General features: G+C 45.6%; 1 protein-coding gene across 1 annotated transcript; it reads right to left on the reverse strand.

The window, feature by feature from the left end:
* Positions 1–594: 594 nt before the first annotated feature.
* Positions 595–19,485, reverse strand: NSUN4 (NOP2/Sun RNA methyltransferase 4). Its single transcript, XM_049774898.1, has 6 exons — positions 19,393–19,485; positions 14,621–14,964; positions 10,483–10,637; positions 4,682–4,842; positions 3,126–3,250; positions 595–1,998 (listed from the first exon to the last, which is right to left on the reverse strand). The coding sequence occupies exons 1-6, from the start codon at positions 19,483–19,485 to the stop codon at positions 1,722–1,724; spliced, it is 1,155 nt and encodes a 384-aa protein (XP_049630855.1). The 3' UTR covers positions 595–1,721.
* Between the last annotated feature and the right edge of the window lie 302 nt (positions 19,486–19,787).

Raw genomic sequence — 19,787 nt, forward strand, 5'->3', positions numbered from 1 at the left:
TTGGCACAACACCCCAAATATTGTAATAAAAGGGGGCTAAAGCAATAGACAGCAGATAGGGCACTTGCCTTGTGCCTTGTATGCAGCTGACCTGGGTTCGATCCCATTATCCCATATGGTCCCCCAACCTTGCCAGGAGCGATTTCTGTGTGCAGAGCCAGGAATAACTCCTGAGCGCTGCCAGGGGTGGCCAAAAAAATTTAAAAAGTAATAAACAAAAAACAGACGAGATGACTTGAAGAGATAGAGCATATATATTTATTTTTTTGTTTGTTTGTTTGTTTTTGTTTTTTTTGGGCCACACCCGGTGACGCTCAGGGGTTACTCCTGGCTATGAGCTCAGAAGTCGCTCCTGGCTTGGGGGACCATATAGGACGCCGGGGGATCGAACCACGGTTTGTCCTAGGCTAGCGCTGGCAAGGCTTACCTTACCTATAGCGCCACCATGCCGGCCCCTGAGATAGAGCATATGTTTATGCATGCAGGCACATCAGGTTTGATCCCTTATATTACATGGTTCACTGAGTGATCCTAGAACACCAAGCAGGGAGTAGCCCCATGATTGTTCCCCAAACAGAAACAAGCAAGACAATGTCAAGTGGTCAAGCAATCTTTAATATCCCTGCCAGCAGAAGACCACCTTCTTTGTGCTACAGTTACCAAAATTAACATGACTAGCACTGTCAGTAAAGATTATATAGTGCTGCACCCACACACATCCTTGTGAGTTGAGACTTCAGATGCTGGAGATAAACTGCATAATTTAGAAGCCAAAGAATTGGTGCCAGAGTTCAATAATAGCTTTGATTTTTCTTGCCTTTCTTTTGTTTGTTTTAAATAAAACAAATAATAGACTATAGTAAAACAAGATGTTACAAGATTTCCAGGTGCTAAGAAAGCAAACAGGAGAGCTACAATGCGAAAGCTGAGGCAGCCTCGTTTTTCCCACAATCCCAACACATGCTCTCCAGAGGCTCTCTGGCTCCCCGCCAGGCTCCCTCAGGAATACTTGCTGGAAGAATGAACAAGGGACTCAATACACAAAAGAGACTCACTGACTTGAGGCAGAGGAGTTTCCCTAGCCAGGTTTAGTTCCCAACAACAAGAGGAATGATTTGGCCCAGAAGAACTTTCTTGATGTAAGTCAGCAGATCGTTATGCATTGGCTTAACAGCTTTACTTATTCCTTAATTTAGCTCATAAGCCATATGGAGAGACTAGGTAGATTTGTTTGGGTCTATCAGTTGCTTAAGACATGATACAGATAGAATTCACGTGTGGGCGGAGCTGAAATCAAGGCTGACCCTGGGCTCTGGGAACCATGGCATTTAGTGGCAGTAGCAAGTCCAAATGGAACAGTATTTGGTTAACATGAAGTTCCCAACTGTTGCCCCGGTTCTAGGGAGCATAAACAATTCTGTTGGCCAAATTCTTCTTCCCAATTTTTACAGTTCAGCATATGTGGCTGCTATGTGACTCATCTTCGTAAGCTCCTTATCAGGCAGGAATCTTCAGAGCAGTCTTGGAAATGGAGAGTGAGTTGGAAACCTGCTCATGTGCCACAACTGGGACAGCATGACAGAAAAATGCCTACTTTTTACTGCTGAAAACTATCTAAGAAAGACTTGATCATAAAGGAGTTAGGATCCAGTGTGTGTGGTCTCAGTTTCTGGAGCATCCAGATGAATACAACTTCCATCTTCCTGTTTCCAAAGGCAATATTATGTCAGCCTACACATTTTACAAAAGTACATAGGCCCAAAATTGGCCAGGAGGTTTGGAATGACCAGCTCACCAACTTGGCAGGATGGGAAGAAAAAGAACGTGTCCGAGAAAACCTTTCGGAGGGGGGTCAAGTCTGCCACCTGAACCTCGATGCTGTATTGATTAGCCAAAAGCTCAATGGCTCCTTGAACTACATATTCGTTCTGTAAATGTGAGAGTGAGCAGGTTGAATAGACAACATGGCCTCCTGGTTTGGTGGCAAGCAGTCCAGCCCTGAAACCAGAGAGAGAAAAAAAGCAGTGATTCTTGGGTTTCCAGAAGAGCAATAAAAGGAATTAGAAGCAAGAACAGGAGAATGTGGGATGTATAGCTGCATTAAACAGCCTCTGCCATTCTTTCCCCAGTGACAATGCTTGGAAAATCCTTCTCAAAACAAAGAGGAGCCTGACCTTTCTCAGTGGGCTGTCTTGCAAGAAGTCTTCTTAAAATGATGCCCTATACTCTGACACTGATTATGGCCCAAACCTGGCACTGGCTAGGGACTGAGTAGTCATTCTAGCACTGCAGACCCTTGTTTTCAGCAAGTGCTTCTCATACTTATACTACTCGCTGATACTGGTGCAACCCTGGAAGAAAAACAGTCTGAATCTTGCAGTTCATTCTACTATGTATGTTCGATCATGAACTTGTAGTTTTGAAAGCAGTATTTCTCCATCTTTTTCTGACTGTGCCCACTTTCCAACCTGTTTCATTCCTGTAGTCTTAGTATTCCCATCATTTACAAAATTTTCATCTGTAGCCCTCTTGGGATATCCTGGGAACCCAGTTGAGAAATGCTGCTCTGGAGCTGAAACAATAGTACAGCAGGATGCTTGCCTGGCATGCAGCTGACACAGGTTCAATCCCAGCATCCAATATGGTCCCCCCATGTACTAGGACACTAGGAGCAATTCCTGAGTGCAGAACCAATGAGCAGTGCTTGGTGTAGCCCCAAAGGCAAAAAGATAATAGACAGAAACAGAGAAATACTGCTCTATGGGACCAACCACAATGTCTATCTCCTCTAGGCAGATACCCAGCCATTCTGTGGGGATAGTTGTGGCAAGAACTACCAGTCTTCCATCCCCCAGATGCTGAGTGCTCGTGCAAAAAGTCCTGAGCTTGGTTTTATTATTTTTTTAATTTTATTTTATTGAAACCATTATGATCTACATGGTCCTTCAAAGTTGGATTTCAGATATACAGTGAATCAGGGCCATTCCCACCACTAGTGTCAACCTCCCTGCACCAATGTTCCCAGAACGCATCCTATACTACCACCTTTTGCCCTGTGCCTGCCAGTATAACAGACCCATTTTAAGTTTAGGTAGTCCTGAGTTTTTTAAGACATTGTCACTCACGCAAGAAGCTGCACTTGCAGCATAGGCAGCATCTGCCGCTCATTCTTCCTCGACCTCTGAAAGATGTTGTTCTCCTCCTCAAAGAGAGAGTGGCGATCTGTGGTACAGGGCACATCCACCAGCACCTGCCCAGAAGGGTCAAAGAGTCAAGGATTAGAACTTCTCCACGCTTCTTCCTTGGGCCAGGACTGCTTTAGGCTCCTGGCCTGGAGATTTTGTAGATGATCTTTTTGCTCACCCATCCATTACACAGTACTAGACAAAGCCTCTTACTTTAATTTGATAAGCAACTGTGACTTAGCAAGTGAGAAAATCATATATTTAGAAATACTTCTGAACAAGTACAATACACAAATAGCTATAATTAACTGATATTATCTAGAAAGAAGTCTTTTTTCTTTTTTGGTTTTTGGGCCACACCTGGAAATCCTCAGGATTTACTGCTGGCTCTGAACTCAAGAATCATTCCTGCGGATCAGAGCGACAGCACAGCAGCAGGGTGTTTGCCTTGCATGCAGCCAAACCTGGGATGAACCCAGGTTTGATTCCCAGCATCCCATATGGTCCCCTAAGCCTGCTGGGAGTGATTTCTTTTTTTTTTTTTTTTTTTTTTTTTAGAGGGAGGAAGATAGGGAGAGAGAAAGGGAAGGAGAGGAAGAGGAGAGGAAGAGGGAGAAAGAGGGAGAGAAAGAGAGGGAAAGGAGAGAGAAAGGAATGAGAGGGAAGGAGAGGGAGAGAGAGGGGAGAGGAGGGAGAGAAGGAGAAGAGAGGGAAAGGGAGGGAAAGAGGGAAAGGTTTTTGGGTCACACCCGGCAGTGCTCAGTGGTTATTCCTGGCTCCATGCTCAGAAATTGCTCCTAGCAGGCACGGGGGACCATATAGGATGCCGGGATTCGAACTGATGACCTCCTGCATGAAAGGCAAATGCCTTAACTCCATTCTATCTCTCTGGCCCCATCTTGTCATTCTTGTCAGGGTTCTATATAGGATGCTGAAGATCAAATCCAGGTTGGCCACATGGAAGGCAAATATCTACCCACTGTAGGTAGTTGCCCCTAGAGAGAAGTCTTTAGTTAGTTCTTCAATTAAGGCTCTGTCCTTGGCTTTGCCTTAATAATTTGGTACTTGTCATTGTTCTGGTTTACTTTAGGTGTTTGGATTATTCTAGGAGTATACAGAGGCTACTCTTAGTGGTGCTAGGCAACCATGCAGTACTGGGTCTGGATTTGATCCCCAGTACTGCATGTTCCCCTGAGCACTGCCAAAAACCCCAGCAGAGGCAGCAGATGGTCCCACAAGCTACTCACTTGGGTTTTTGTATTTTGGGACACTGCTGGATGTTGATAGTAACCTATCATTATTAGCTGACCTTCAGTCATTTAAACTGAAGTGACAGTATCAAAGGCTGTTCCTTGAAATCATCCATGGAGCACCAGTCAGAACTAGACACAGACTGACATGTCAAGTGAGACTAATCCTGCCTCCAGAGGTACTAGGGCTAGGAATGTAGAGGTCAGATTTATCTGGCTGGATGTCTCAAGTTAGGAATTACTTACCCGGTCATATGTGTCCCCTTCTAGCTCTCCCCACTTCCTGCCATCCCATGAAGTAACTCGAACTCGATTCTTATCCCTGAAATCTTGAGGCACATAGTTTTTGAGGATCGTCCGTAGTCTGCTTGTTCGGGAAGTAGAGAGATCATTGGCAGCAAGATTACCTGGCGGAATAAATTGTATGCATTTTAGTTTTTTTCTACTTCTATAAAAAATGGCATTGTCCACCCCACATATCTTCCTTCTCCAGGGAAGCCTGGCAGCCATAACCATGCCCACAAATGCAAATGACATGTTTACACTGGGCCAGCTCTAGAGACTCACTCTTTTCTCAAATGAGATGTAAAACAAGCTATAAAAGATCATGGATAAACTGGCCATGCAGCAGAAAGTTGGCCATCTGGTGAAGGGAGAGCAGGCCAAACCTCTGCTCTGTCGAAGACATACTTGCTGCTTTCATCATCCAGAATCACATTTTTCCCAGTGGTCCTGTTTCATCACCTCACTATAATTCCCTTCAAGGTACCAATCTGACCAAACTTCAGGAATGCTGGTCTTTTAGGCTGATATCACCAGAGTTTTTTGGAGTGAATGTGGACACTCTCCCCTATATCTCCCAGGAGTCATGGCAGCTTAGTACATGCCCCTAAAAGTCACAGTATCAGTAATATGCTTTGAATTTCTGGACAACTTCATTTGTTTGATGCTGTTATCCCTATAGGAACACATCAATTTAACAGAATGGACAGTTAACAACAAGAGCTTGCTAAACTTTCTGCCATTGCATGACTTCTTTGGAGATAGGATAATTTTCACAAATGTACTTGCTGCTATACTTTTTCTTTTAAAAAAAAAAAAAACTTTCTTCTCTTCTTTTTTCTTTTTATTTTTTTCAGTAACTTTGCTTTCATTTATCTGGAAACAAATGTATGTATTATGGGCAACTATGCCAACTGTGTGATTTTAAGAATAAAAAATGGCATTGGGGGGCCAGAGCAGTGGCGCAAGCAGTAGAACATTTGCTTTGCATGTGCTAACCTAGGACGGACTGTGATTCAATCCCCTGGTGCCCCATATGGTCCCCCAAGCCAGGAGCAATTTTTGAGTGCATAGCCAGGAGTAACCCCTTAGTGTCAGTGAGTGTGGCCCCAAAACAGAAAAAAAAAACAGCATTGGAATTTTGACAGAGTGCAATATAGTTGTAGATAGCTATAGGAGAATGAACACTTTTGTAGGAATAAAGAAATCTTCAGAGATGCTAGAGAAATAGTACAGAAGAAAAAATGCTTCCTGAGCACAGCCAGGTGTGGTTCCAAAATATAGACAGACAGACAGACAGATAGATAGATAATAATAAAACATTTCAGAGGGCTAGAAAGGTAGTACAATGGGGAGGGCATTTATCTTGCATGTGTTCAACTCGAGTTGAACTATATGGCAACCCATAAAATTTCTTTTTTTTTTTTTTTTTTTTTTTTTGGTTTTTGGCCCACACCCAGCGGTACTCAGGGGTTACTCCTGGCTATCTGCTCAGAAATAGCTCCTGGCAGGCACGGGGGACCATATGGGACACCAGGATTCGAACCAACCACCTTTGGTCCTGAATCGGCTGCTTGCAAGGCAAACGCCGCTGTGCTATCTCTTCGGGCCCCCCATAAAATTTCTTGAGCCTTGCCAAGAGTGATCCCCTACTGCAAAGCCAGGAACCCTGAGCACTGCCAGATTTGACCTCGCAAAAAAAAGGTCAATGTGACAGGACTAGAAAGATGATACAGGAGTTAAGGCACTTGCCTTGCAGCTAACTCTGGCTTGTTTCTTTCCCAGCATTGCATATGGTCAATATTTAATTATTATACTGTTGTATAATAATTTTTTTTTTTTTTTGGTTTTTGGGCCACACCCGGTGACGCTCAGGGGTTACTCCTGGCTATGCGCTCAGAAGTCGCTCCTGGCTTGGGGGACCATATGGGACGCCGGGGGATCGAACCGCGGTCCGTCTCCTAGGCTAGCGCAGGTAAGGCTTACCTTACCTCCAGCGCCACCGCCCGGCCCCGTATAATAATTTTTAATTATAGCTTCAAAATACACCTTTCCCAACTAATATGACCAAATGACTTAGTTTCAGTTAATGAGTAGTAGAGCAAATGACTGTCTGGGATTTTTGAGATGTGTCAAAAAAAAGTTGATGCAATTAAACGTGCCTCTTTCACCACAACTTCCTGCCTACTCTGATGACCAGAGTTCCAGAATTTGTCTATGGTCAGAAGTCAATCTGATGATGAATGCCAGCAATAAATAATTGCAACAAGGAAATAGGGACAGGGGCCGGAGAGATAGCATGGAGGTAAGGCATTTATGTTGCATGCAGAAGGTCGATGGTTCTAATCCTGGCATCCCATATGGTCCCGTGAGCCTGCCAGGAGCAATTTCTAAGCATAGAGCCAGGAGTAACCCCTGAGCGCTTTCAAATGTGACCCCTCCCCCAAAAAAAAGAAAGTAGGGATAGGGGCTGGAGAGATAGCACAGTGTTGGGTGTTTGCCTTGCACACAACTGATCCAGGATAGACAGTGATTTGAATCCCAGCATCCTATATGGTCCCCCAAGCCTGCCAGTAGCAATTTCTGAGTGCAAACCCCTCAGCACTACCGGATGTCACTCAACAAAACAAAACAGAAAGAAAGTAGGGACAGGGGCCTGAATAATGGCATAGCAGGTAGGGTGTTTGCCTTGCATGCAGCCGACCCAGATTCAATCCTGAGCACCACCAAGTGTGGTGCAAAAACTAAAAATAAATGAAAGCAGAAGCACAACTCTGGGGTCTCCAAACCAGCCTGCACTGTAATATCCCAACTTGCTAAGGAGAAATAAACTTTTCTTCTTTGGGGCCGGAACAATAGTAAGCAGACAGAGCATTTGCTTTGCATGAACCAACCTGTGAATGAGCCCCGGAATCCAAATGGTCCCCCAAACCCTACCAGAAGTGAAAACCCAAAAACAAATGAAAATGTTTTCTTCTTTAAGTCAGCTAATTATTTTTTAGACATACCTAAAGTTCTCCCAATTAATTATCTACATTTCCTTTCCCTTTGTGAAAATGTATGAGTTCCAGTAGTATCCCACTTTGTTCCATTGTAAGAAAAAAACATTACTGCAATACTAATGACAAGTGCCAATTATGCAATAGCTTGGAATGCCTCCCTTGCAATTTCATGGTCACAAGTTCAAACAAACCCCAAGTGTCATCACACATGCTGAGCTTGGTCCTGACAGCTCTGCTGTGAACTCCAGAAACATCAGATTCCTATCTGCAAAACAGGCAGATGTGTGTAAATACCACACACCAGTACTGTGCAACCCCCATGAACACCTTAACTTAAAAAATATATATATATCTGTGTGAGCACCACAGCCAGACAGTGGGCACAACCCTCAGGGAGCAGCAACCTTAGATTTCTCATCTAATGAGTCCAACCTGACAAGTGACCCTTTATCCACCCCACAGGAATTTATAATTGTGTGTGTGCTTGTGTGCCTGTGTTGGTGCCAGAAGTCAAAGCCATTCATACATTCAAGAATGTCACACATTCATACATTCAAGTCATACATTCAAGGTATGATCTATTACTGACCTACATCCTTGGCCCGAGGAATTCAGAATCTTGAAGAGGGAAAGCTTTGTACCCAGTAAAGCACTGATGCCAGGTTAATGTGCACAAGAGATAGACATCTCTTTTCAACTGGCCAGAGGGTGAGGAGGGAAAATTTCCAGAAGGTGGCACACTTAAGCTGATGTTTGAAAGCTAAAAGTTTATAGAAAGACCAGCTGGGGTGGGACAGGGATGGGTATTCTAGAACTGTTTCTCAACATTTTTCACCATGGTCATCTTCCAAAACTTGTTTCTTCTGAGGTCTCCCATCCTACCGGTTGACCCCTAGTGTAGTGCTGTGAGCCACCATTTATGCAATTTTCAGCAAAGGCCCCCGTGGAATATCCTGGGAGGGGCCCAAAAAGGGCCACTTGTCACCCAGTTGAGAAATGCTGTTCTAGAGAAAAGGTGACATGAGTAGGTGGGAAGACAGTTCAAAGGACTATAGTACATGTTCTGCATGTGGAGGCTCAAGTTTGATTCCTGGTACCATGTCTCCTGAGTGCTGAGTTGAGGAGAAGGAGAAGGAAGAGAAGGAAGGGAAGAAGGGGGGAGGAGAAATGGGAGGAAGGAAGAGTGGGAGGAGGAGGGGGAGGAGAGGGAGGATGAGGAGGGGCAGGAGGAAGCCATACATAAGTACAAGGTGGAAGAGGGAGGAGGAGGAGGAGAAGGTCCTCGCACAAAAGTCAAATACATGGAGGAGAGGAAGGAGGAGGAGGTGTCAGAAGGAAGAGGAGGAGGGGAGGAAGAGGGGGAAAAGGAGGCAGAATATAAGTCAGTTGTGAGGAGGAGGGGAGGGGAGGGAAGGAAGAAGAGAAAGGGGAGAGGGAGAAAGGGAGAGGGAAAGAGGTGGCCTCTCAAAAGTCAAGTAGGAGGAGAAGGAGCAATAGTACTGCACATAAGGTTTTGCCTTGCACATGGCTGACCTGGGTTCAATCCCTGGCATCCTAAATCATCCCCTGAGCCTGTCAGGAGCAATTTCTGAGTGCGGAGCCAGGACTAACTCCTGAGTGCTGCTGGCTGTGGCCCAAAAAACTAAGAAAAGAAGAAAAAGGAAAGTTAACCTGAGCAAAGACAAATGCTTATTTAGGCAATAGAAAGTAGCATACCAGAATATAGATGAAGAAAGATATAAAGTCTCAGGAAGAATTCCAGAAAGCGGTATCTAAGAAAACTTAGAGAGTAACTGTGGTCAGCTCCTAGAGTTTTAAGTAAATAGAACTAAGTTTTCAAACAGAGGGCTGGAGGGATAATACAGTAGAACTGGGCATCTGTTACCATATATGGTCCCCTGAGCCCAGTCAGGAGTGATCCCTGAGCTCTGCTGGGTGTGGCCAAATAAACAAACAAACAAACAAACAAAAAAAGAGTAAAGAGATAGAGAGTAAACATCTGTGAACCAGATTGATCAGAATCTTGCTTCATGTGCCCTCAGAAACCTTGATATACTGAGCAACCTTCCCAGGTCACTTAACAGAGAAAGGAAAGAAATCATTGCAAATAAAGAAACATACTAATTTTCACTAGTGTTGGATTTGGAACACTGAATGCTTGAAACTCTTACATTAAACATTTTGTAAGCGGGGCCTGAGAAATAGCACAGCAGTAGGGTGTTTGCTTTGAACACAGCTGACCCAGGATAGACCATGGTTCGATTCCTGGCATCCCCACATGGTCCCCCATGCCTTCCACGAGTGATTTCTGAGTACAGAGCCAGGAGTAACTCCTGAGCACAGCAAGATATGACCCAAAAACAAAACAAAATTTAAAAATAAACAAATTTTTTAAGGGACTGGAGAGAGAGTACAGTGGGAAGGGTGCTTATCTTGCTTGTGGCTGCGGTTCAATCCGCAGTATCCCATATGGTCCCCTGAACATTGCCAGGAGTATATTCCTGAGTACAGTAGCCAGAAGTAACCACTGAGCACCGCTGGATGTGGTAAAAAAAAACAAAACAAAACAAAAAAAAAAACCAAAATAATAAAAGCTCTTAAAACATGTTTTAAGAATAAAATAAGAAATAAAGGAAAGAGAAAATATACTAGTTGATCAGCAAACAAGCACTCATCCTCTCCCTCTGACCTTGGACCAGAGAGCCATCACACTCATTGTGATGAGGCAGAGAGCCTCCCTTACCCAAGACACCTCAAACTTACGGCAACAACCAGTCTGAAGCAATGCTAGTGTCTTTCCTCCTGGGGCCGCACATAAGTCAAGTACAATGTCACCAGGTTGGAGGCCAAGAGCCAAAACAGGCAGCAAGGAGGCCGCATCCATCAGGTAGTAGTCCATGACACCCAGGCTGCCAAGCCTAGAAGACAGACCACCTTCAAGTCAAATTCTAAATCAGAAGACACATGTCTTAAGGGGCTATTCAGTAAAAATTCATTTCTGACTCATATTTACTTATTCATTTGTTCAGCTATAAATACTGAGCAATTCTGTTCTTATTTTGGGACTATGCCCAGAAGTGCTGTGGGATTAACTCCTAGTTCTATGCTCAGGGATTCCTCCAAGAGGACTCAAGGGACCATAAATGGTGCAGGGATTGAACCTAGGCTGGCTCTCTGACCTCAACATTGTTACACAGTATTTTACAATTTAGTTTTATTGATGAGGTTGGATATTGAACAGTTTTATTCCTTCATAAATAATCACTTTTAATTTAAGGGAACCGTGTGTGTATGTGTGTATGTGTATGTGTGTATGTGTGTGTGTGTGTGTGTGTGTGTGTGTGTGTGTGTGTGTGTGTGTGTGTGTGTGTGTTGGGGATTGAATACTGAACCTCATACATGGGAAGGCAAGATTTTATCACCGAGCCACATTTCCAACATTTTTAAGAAGCTTTACGGTTTTCTAGCTTTAGGGGGTTTCGGAGTTTGGAGCGTGTGGCTTTTCTAGGTTTGAATTTCTTTTTGTTTTTGGATCACATCTGGCAGTGCTTCGAACTCAGAGATCACTCCTGGTGAGCCTGGGGGACCATGCTGAGTGCTGGATTGAACATAGGTTGGCTATATGAAAGGCAAATTATATAATCACTCTGGCCCACTAGGTTTGAAGTTCTGAAAATTCACCAAATTTCACCACTTGTGTTGATCTATTTTTTATTTATTTTGCTGAGCAGTGAATCTTTTAAAAAAACCATGAATTGGGCCCGGAGAGATAGCACAGCGGTGTTTGCCTTGCAAGCAGCCGATCCAGAACCTAAGGTGGTTGGTTCGAATCCCGGTGTCCCATATGGTCCCCCGTGCCTGCCAGGAGCGATTTCTGAGCAGACAGCCAGGAATAACCCCTGAGCAATGCCGGGTGTGGCCCAAAAACCAAAAAAAAAAAAAAACCATGAATTAGGGGCCGGCGAGGTGGCGCTAGAGGTAAGGTATCTGCCTTGCAAGTGCTAGCCAAGGAAGGACCTCGGTTCGATCCCCTGGCGTCCCATATGGTCCCCCCAAGCCAGAGGCAATTTCTGAGTGCTTAGCCAGGAGTAACCCCTGAGCATCAAACGGGTGTGGCCCGAAAAACCAAAAAAAAAAAATAAATAAATAAATAAATAAATAAGAATCATGAATTATTTAACTAGCACATAGGACAGTTATTGGCAGATCATAAACAGTATTAGCAAAGATAATTCTTTTTCATTTGTTTTGGTTTTGGGGCCACACCTGCCAATGCTGAGGGCTTACTCCTGGCTCTCCAATTAGAGATCATTCCTGGCATTCCTCAGGGAGCCTATAAGATGCCAGAAATCAAACCTGGATCTGCTGCCTATAGGCAAGTGTTCTCTACCTGCTGTATTATCATTCCAGCCCTTCTGCTGTTTCTTAGATTACTTTTCCTTGGGCCCGGAGAGATAGCACAGTGGCATTTGCCTTGCAAGCAGCCGATCCAGGACCAAAGGTGGTTGGTTCAAATCTCGGTGTCCCATATGGCCCCACCCCACCCCCGTGCCTGCCAGGAGCTATTTCTGAGCTGACAGCCAGATGTGACAGCCGCCGGGTGTGGCCCAAAAACCAAAAAAAAAAGAAGAAAAAAAAAAGATTACTTTTCCTTTATTTTTTTTCTGTTTTTGGGCCACACCTGTTGATGCTCAGGGGTTACTCCTGGCTATGCACTCAGAAATGGCTCCTGGCTTGGGGGACCATATGGATGCTGGGAGGGATCGAACTGCAGTCCGTCCTAGACTAGCGCGGGCAAGGCAGACACCTTATCCCTTGTGCCACCACACCGGCCCCTATAAGATTACTTTTTCATCTTTGCCTTGGTTTCTGACTTCTAAAACACTAAAGAGGGGGGGCCAGGGCCAGGAAGGTGGCGCTAGAGGTAAGTTGTCTGCCTTGCAAGCGCTAGAGTAGGATGGACCGCGGTTCGATCCCCCGGCGTCCCATATGGTTCCCCCAAACCAGAGGCGATTTCTGAGCGCATAGCCAGGAGTAACCCCTGAGCGTCAAACGGGTGTGGCCCAAAAACAAAAAAAAAAAAGAGGAGGGGCCAGAGAGATAGCATGGAGGTAAGGCATTTGCCTTGCATGCAGAAGGTCGGTGGTTCAAATCCTGGTATCCCATATGGTCCCCTGAACCTGCCAGGAGTGATTTTTTTTTTTAATTTTATTGTGGTCAAAGTGAATTATAAATCTTTTTATTTCTTTTCTTATTTTTCTTTTATTGTTAAATTATCTTTATTTAAACACCATGATTACAAACATGATTGCAGTTGTATGATTACAGTCATGTAAAGAACACCCCCCTTCACTAGTGCAAGATTCCCACCACCAATTTGCCAGGAGCGATTTCTGAGCATAGAGCCAGGAGTAACCCCTGAGCACTGCAGGGTATGACCCAAAAACCAAAAAAAAAAAAAGAAAAAAAAACAAAAAAACCCAAAAAAAAACCAATCAAAAAACAAACAAACAAAAAAAATAAAACACTAAAGAGGGATGTCTACCCTTATAGGTGTTTTCATTGTTTTTACTTAATTTTTCTCTTCCTGCACTCCCAATCCCCACCCATGCAAGGCTTGAACCTATAGCCTCACACATACAAAACAAAATGCCCTCTGGAATACTCTACCCCAAGTATTCCAGTCTTTGAAAAAAAAAAAAATTAAAATGAGGCAAGGGATATAGTACAGTGGGGTAAGTAAGGCATTTGCCTTGTACGTGGCCAATTCAGTTCAATCCTGTTACCTCATATGATCCCCAAAGCTCAGGAGTAAGCTATGAGCATTGCTGGGTGTGGCCCCAAAGCAAACACACACAAAAATAATTTAAAAAAGGGGCCTGAGCAGTGGTGCAAGTGGTAAGGCATCTGCCTTGTGCGCGCTAGCCTAGAACAAACTGTGGTTCAATTCCCCGGTGTCCCATACGGTCCTCCAAGCCAGGAGCAATTTCTGAGCACATAGCCAGGAGTAACCCTGAGTGTCACTGGGTGTGGCCAACCCCCCAAATAATAATAATAATAATAATAATAATAATAATAATAATAATGTTATTGGAGGGTTCAGGAACTGTTCAAAGCACCAGGGAAGTGTTTTTTCTATCGGCAAGATCTCCTATAGAGCAGAGCAGGGTCCAAATGACTTAAGGTAAGATTACTCACCTTATTTCTGGGGTAAGATTGCCTGGGTCTAAAGACTCATAACACTTACTCTTTGAGACCTAAAGCTAGTACCTTAACTTCTCCACCTGTCAAATGTGAAAGAGGAACAATTGCATTACCCACTTTAGAGGGCTGTTGTTGACAGAACAAAGGCGATAACCTCCAGCACTTAGAAAAATGCCTAGTATGTATAAGCATTCAGTAAATATTAGCAATACTGATACTTATTTTTTTTTTGGTTTTTGGGTCACACCCGGCAGCGCTCAGGGGTTACTCCTGGCTTCATGCTCAGAAATCGCTCCTGGCAGACTCGGGGGACCATATGGGACGCCGGGATTCGAACCGATGACCTTCTGCATGAAAGGCAAACGCCTTACCTCCATGCTATCTCTCCGGCCCCGCAATACTGATACTTATTAAACACAGTAGGAGGGGCCGGTGAGGTGGCGCTAGAGGTAAGGTGTCTGCCTTGCAAGCGCTAGCCAAGGAAGGACCGAGGTTCGAGGTTTGATCCCCCCGACGTCCCATATGGTCCCCCAAGCCAGGGGCAATTTCTGAGCGCTTAGCCAGGAGTAATCCCTGAGCATCTAACGGGTGTGGTCAAAACAAACAAACAAACAAACAAACAAAAAAAACACAGTAGGAGGTGAATTTCTTTCTGTCTGCTTCAAAATACCCCAACCCTGGCACAACCAAAGCCTACCTGGCACGAGGAAAACGGCTGATATCCCCTCTGGCGAAAGTAAAACAGCGAAGGTTTGGGCTGTAGGCCCAAGAAGCTGAGGATGGAGCTGCAATTTGGCCACCCTCCGGCTCCGGTTCCCCACAGGCCATGGCTTCCTTCACAAAATCCCTAGCATTCAGCTGCTCTAGCTCAGCACTCACACGGTCCCAGGCAGCAAAGTTATTGACCAGTGCACCATACTTCTGCTCTGAAAGGAGACTGACTCGGATTGATGGCCAAAGATCTCCAAACTGCACACTATAGGTCATGTCAAAGTTCTGCAAAGCCAGTCGAGTGGCAGGAAATTTAGGTTCTGTGGCGGCCTAAAATGGAAAAAAAAAACAAGCCTATTGGTCTTCCAGTCTTGATTCTAATCCCCACTACTTGATCCCAGCACTACAATTAGGAGCCCTGTGGCAAACGTGGAACCAGTTAGTGGCCACTCTACCTTCGCATTCTGTCTTGTGCCTGCCCGAAGGGTAGAAAAGAAAAGTAATGAGTAGCTTGCCTTTCTCAGGCTGTAAGAGAAAGGAAGCTGGCTCTCTGAGTTTAAGGTGGGATCACCAACTAACATCAAAAGAATTCCTTGAAGTAAGAGGAATTTAAGAAAACAATTCAGGAGAGGACACTTCAACTTATGAGATCTGGAGGCCCTGGGGAAGTGAACAAAATGCTTTCTAATTGAACAGTCCTTTTAGTTATTTATTTATTTATTTATTTATTTATTTATTTATTTATTTATTTATTTATTGGTTTTTGGGTCACACCCAGCAGTGCTCAGGGGTTACTCCTGGCTCTACGCTCAAAAATCACTCCTGGCAGGCACGGGAGACCATAAGGAATGCCCGGATTCGAACCACCGACCTTTTGCATGAAAGGCAAACACCTTACCTCCATGCTATCTCTCTGGCCCCTGGTCCTTTCATTTTGAAAAGCATTTTTGAAAGCTCTTCTCTTATTGCAAGCATAACAGATATATATACACATATATGTGTATATATTTCAGGGGCAGATACAAAAATATAAATCTTCCATAACTGGAGTATTTTTGGAACACAACAGTCTCAGGGCTTACTCCTTTTTGCTTAGGGATCACATCTGACTGGCTTCAGGGGAACCATACCCTGGAAATCAAACCTCAGTTGGCTGCATGCAAGAGAAGTACACTGCCACTGTATTATCTCTCCAGCCTTCCATATCTGATGGAATGAGGGTAATTCACCTAAGTATTTTATTCAGCACAGTTTGGAGTGATTCAAGGAAGGTTACTAATTCCCTGGAAAAGGGAAAAGAAGCTTGAAGACCATTGAAGTATGAACTAAAATGGAAACTTCAAAGATGACTTCTTTTTAAGGATAGTTTTATGTGAGCAGCAGAGAGCAGCATGAGTCAGGCTCGGAGGGCTTAAAAGTAAACTAACCAGGGCTGGAGAGATAGCACAGTGGTAGGGCATTTGCTTTGCATGCAGCCAACTTGGGACAGACCCGTGTTCAGTGCCAGGATCCCTTATGGTCCCCTGAGCCTGCCAGGAGCAATTACTGAGTGCAGAGTCAAGAGTAACCCTTGAACGCCACTGAATGTGGCCCAAAAATCAGAAACCAAAAACCAAAAAAAGAAAAAAAGAAAAAAAAAGAAAAGTAAACTAACCAGAACTTGAAGAATCTCAGCTTTGGAGTCCACAAGTTGATCTTGGTGCTACTGTGGTTCGCTTCCTTGACAGTTACTATCAACGAATTTTGATCTGGACTGGGATTTTGGTTTGTTCAGAATTCTTGCTTTGGTCCTCACTTCTTGTTTTTGTGGGGACTCTTGCTCTGATCACTAACTTTGGTCTGCTGGGGACTCTTACTATGGGCAGGACTTTTACTCTTGACATGATTTTTGTTACTTCTGGGACTCCTGTTTTGACTCTGATGGGAACCCTTGGCCTTGCCATGTTGAAGATTCTCACACTCACCCCTTTTTCCACTAAGTTTAAGGTTCTCACTCTGATCCTGGTTTAAGCTTTCTTGGGAATTACTGCTACTGCTCCGACTTCTGACTGGTGGGGAACTCTTGTTCCGGCTCAGATTTATGCTGAGATGGAGATCCTTTTGACTCTGACTTCTGCTAAGGTGGTTGAGACCTTCACCCTGATTCAGAGCTTTGTCTTGGTTGTTGCCCTGGCATTCAGTTTCATGGCAGTCACTGACAACAACAGTTGTACTACAGCTTTCTCTCAAGGGTGAAGGCAAAGGACAGTTGCTGGGATCCTGAGGGGACTCTCTGGGGGAGCCATAAGGAGCCACAGAGTAGACATGAAGGCCACAGGGCATAGAATCAGGTTGGATCTGGGTTTGGGGGGAAATGGGTAAACACTGAGGGTAGTCAAAAGTTGTACTCAAAGGAATAAAAGAATAGATGTGGGCAGAACAAGGAGATGCCACAGTCTGTGATTGGGGTGGACCACTGGGAGTATAACAGATGCCACAAGGGGGCACTATGGGCTGACACGGAGTTGGGCATACAGGAGTTGGGCATACAGGAGTTGGGCAGACGGGAGTTGGGCAGACGGGAGTTGGGCAGATGGGAGCTGAGCAGAGAGATTGATCAAGAGAATAAGAGAGTGGACAGGTGGTGGGAGAAACCATCGAATATATATAGGTGCTGCAGGCACCTTCTCCAGTGGTCCCCTGGGGGCTGCATGGAGTATAACTGATGGGTATGACAGACTCACAGGGAATACAGACAGGAAGGGAAGTGGGGGTGGGGATGACAGTTTTGAGGGTTCGAGATGCCACAGGAGGTAAAGGAGGAGGCCCTTGGACATCTTCTTTGGGGCAAGTATTTGAGCAAGTTGTGACGGATGTAACTGTACAAGGACCAGAGGGATTGGAAGGAGGTGGGGCAGGGGCACTGGTCGCAGGGGGTTTAGGCTGGTCAGAAGTATGTATGACAGTGGTGACCAGAGAGCGACACTTGTGGGGAGCACGTGGCTTTACCTCTGATTTGGGGGCCTTGACTTGGGTGCAAACTGAGATAGGGTGAGGGGGATCATTATAGCTTCTACAGGGAGGTGAGTGGGGTGGAGATATAAGCTGGGTGCACAGAGGTGAAGGGAAGAAGGCAGGATAAGAACAGGGAGAGCAGAGAGTAAACGATGGTTCTGTAGCACAGGGGGGACAAGAAATAGAGTCAGCTGGATTTACAAAGATATAAGAGCTCCCACCAGTCTCCCAGGAAAAAAGGGATTCAAAGACAGACTTCCTGGGATCCTGGGACTCAGGTGGACAAGGAGGGAGGAACATGGTATAACAAGGACTCTCAGAGACAGATGTGTGAGTCTCTACAGTACATTCTGGGGTCAGAAGGGAACAGTGATAAGCGCCTTCCTGAGGACAACTGGAACAATCTAGAGACTTAAGCTGGCCAGGATAAAAGGTGCTAGTGGGTGGGGAAGATGCTGAGAACAGTGAGGGATTCTTGGGCTCAGGTTCCAAAATCCTGTGAGAAAGGGATGGGGAAGTTACAGGTCTAGTTTCTATAGACCTATGAGGTAAGAGAGGTGAAACAAGACCTGTTCCAGGAGGTGAACTTATGGGACAAGATCTCAGAGACCCAGGAGGGATGGAAGATGAGTTCATGGGATTGGTGTTTGGGGGTTGATGAGCAAACTGAGATGAAAATACGTGATCAGCAAGCAAGGTTTTAGAAGCTTGCTGCAGAGAGGACCTGTGGATGAGAGTAGGGGAAGACCCTGGGCTGGTTACCTGGGATGGAGAACAACAGTATAAATAAGGGGGCTGATCAACCCCAGGGTTTGAGGTATGGAAGCATGGTGTTCTTGGGGAACTAATCCAGGAACAAGAACTTGCAGAGCGGTCTGTGGCTCTCCCCACAAAGCTGACCCGCTCACAACAAGGGCTCGGTGGAGCACTCAAAATCATAGGATCCCGGTTGAAGGGCCTTCTGAAGAGAGAACAAGTTCCCAGGTGGGGAAGTTGTGGGAGTGGGGAGGAAGACGGTGGGGCTGGGGAAGGTAAAGAGGGGGACGAGTTGAGACAAATTTCAGAAAGGCCACAGATCGGATCTCTGGGGAAGCGGGGTGAACCTAGAGAGGGCAGAGAACCAGTGCACCTTTTGATAGAATTTGGGGAATGGCTGGGAGTCTTGGCTGGATGATCGCTGAGATCTTTCCTGGGCGCCAAAGGCAGCTCGAGGGTAAGAAAGGAGTTGAATCCTTCCCCAGAGTGTGACCCAGACCCGGGAAGGAAGGTGATCTCAGTACAAGTGTCTGTAGATGTGGGTGTCTGGGCTGACAGATCTAAAAGATAAGGAGGAGAGGAAGTCATGGGGTAGGGGAAAGAGGAAGGGGGGTAAAAAGAGGGAAGGGAGAGGAAAGGAGGGGATGGAGAGGGAGAGGGTGGAAGGTGACAAGTGGCCCAAGGACAGGTATCCAAGGGCAAGAGGAAGAGGCGATGGTGTCATAGAAAAAAAGGGTGGGCGTGGCTAAAACATAAAGGGGCGGGGTCAGGGGACTGCTGACCTATAGGAAGAGCCTATAACTTGTGACGTCATAAAAGGGCGACGAGGCTGTGCATAACTGGCGCTAGGGAGAAATAATTGGCGCAAGCCGGAAATAGTCGGAAGAGGAGCAGCAGGGCACGAGGCGAGTGGAATGGCTGGTAAACCCCGAACACCGCCGAGTTCCCCGAGGGGAAAGGACAGGGAAGGACGCGGTGTTGCAGCCCAGGCTCCTCGCCCCACCTTACCCATTTCTTTTTGTGTCGGTGCCTTCGTGGGACCGCCGCGAAGTCCATACGCCTCAGCCAGTCCCGAACGCCTCTCCATACCAGCGCCGCCATGTCCGAGTGCGCAGAGGGTGATTCCGACCGGAAGCGCAACCCGGAGGCTCGTAGGTTCCGGAGAAGTGGTGCGCAGGGCCTCTCCCAATTCAAAAGGGTTTGTTGGATGGAGCCTTGAGGATTCCAAGAGGATCTTATTATCCCTGGGGGATGGGGGGATCTGGGAGGTTTGGGATCTGACATTTGTGTTAAAAAAAAAAGAGATAGCATAGAGGTAAGGTGTTTGCCTTTCATGCAGAAGGTCATCGGTTCGAATCCCGGCGTCCCATATGGTCCCCAGTGCCTGCCAGGAGCAATTTCTG

This window comes from Suncus etruscus, chromosome 6, assembly GCF_024139225.1.
Source record: "Suncus etruscus isolate mSunEtr1 chromosome 6, mSunEtr1.pri.cur, whole genome shotgun sequence".
Classification (NCBI taxonomy): Eukaryota; Metazoa; Chordata; class Mammalia; order Eulipotyphla; family Soricidae; genus Suncus; species Suncus etruscus.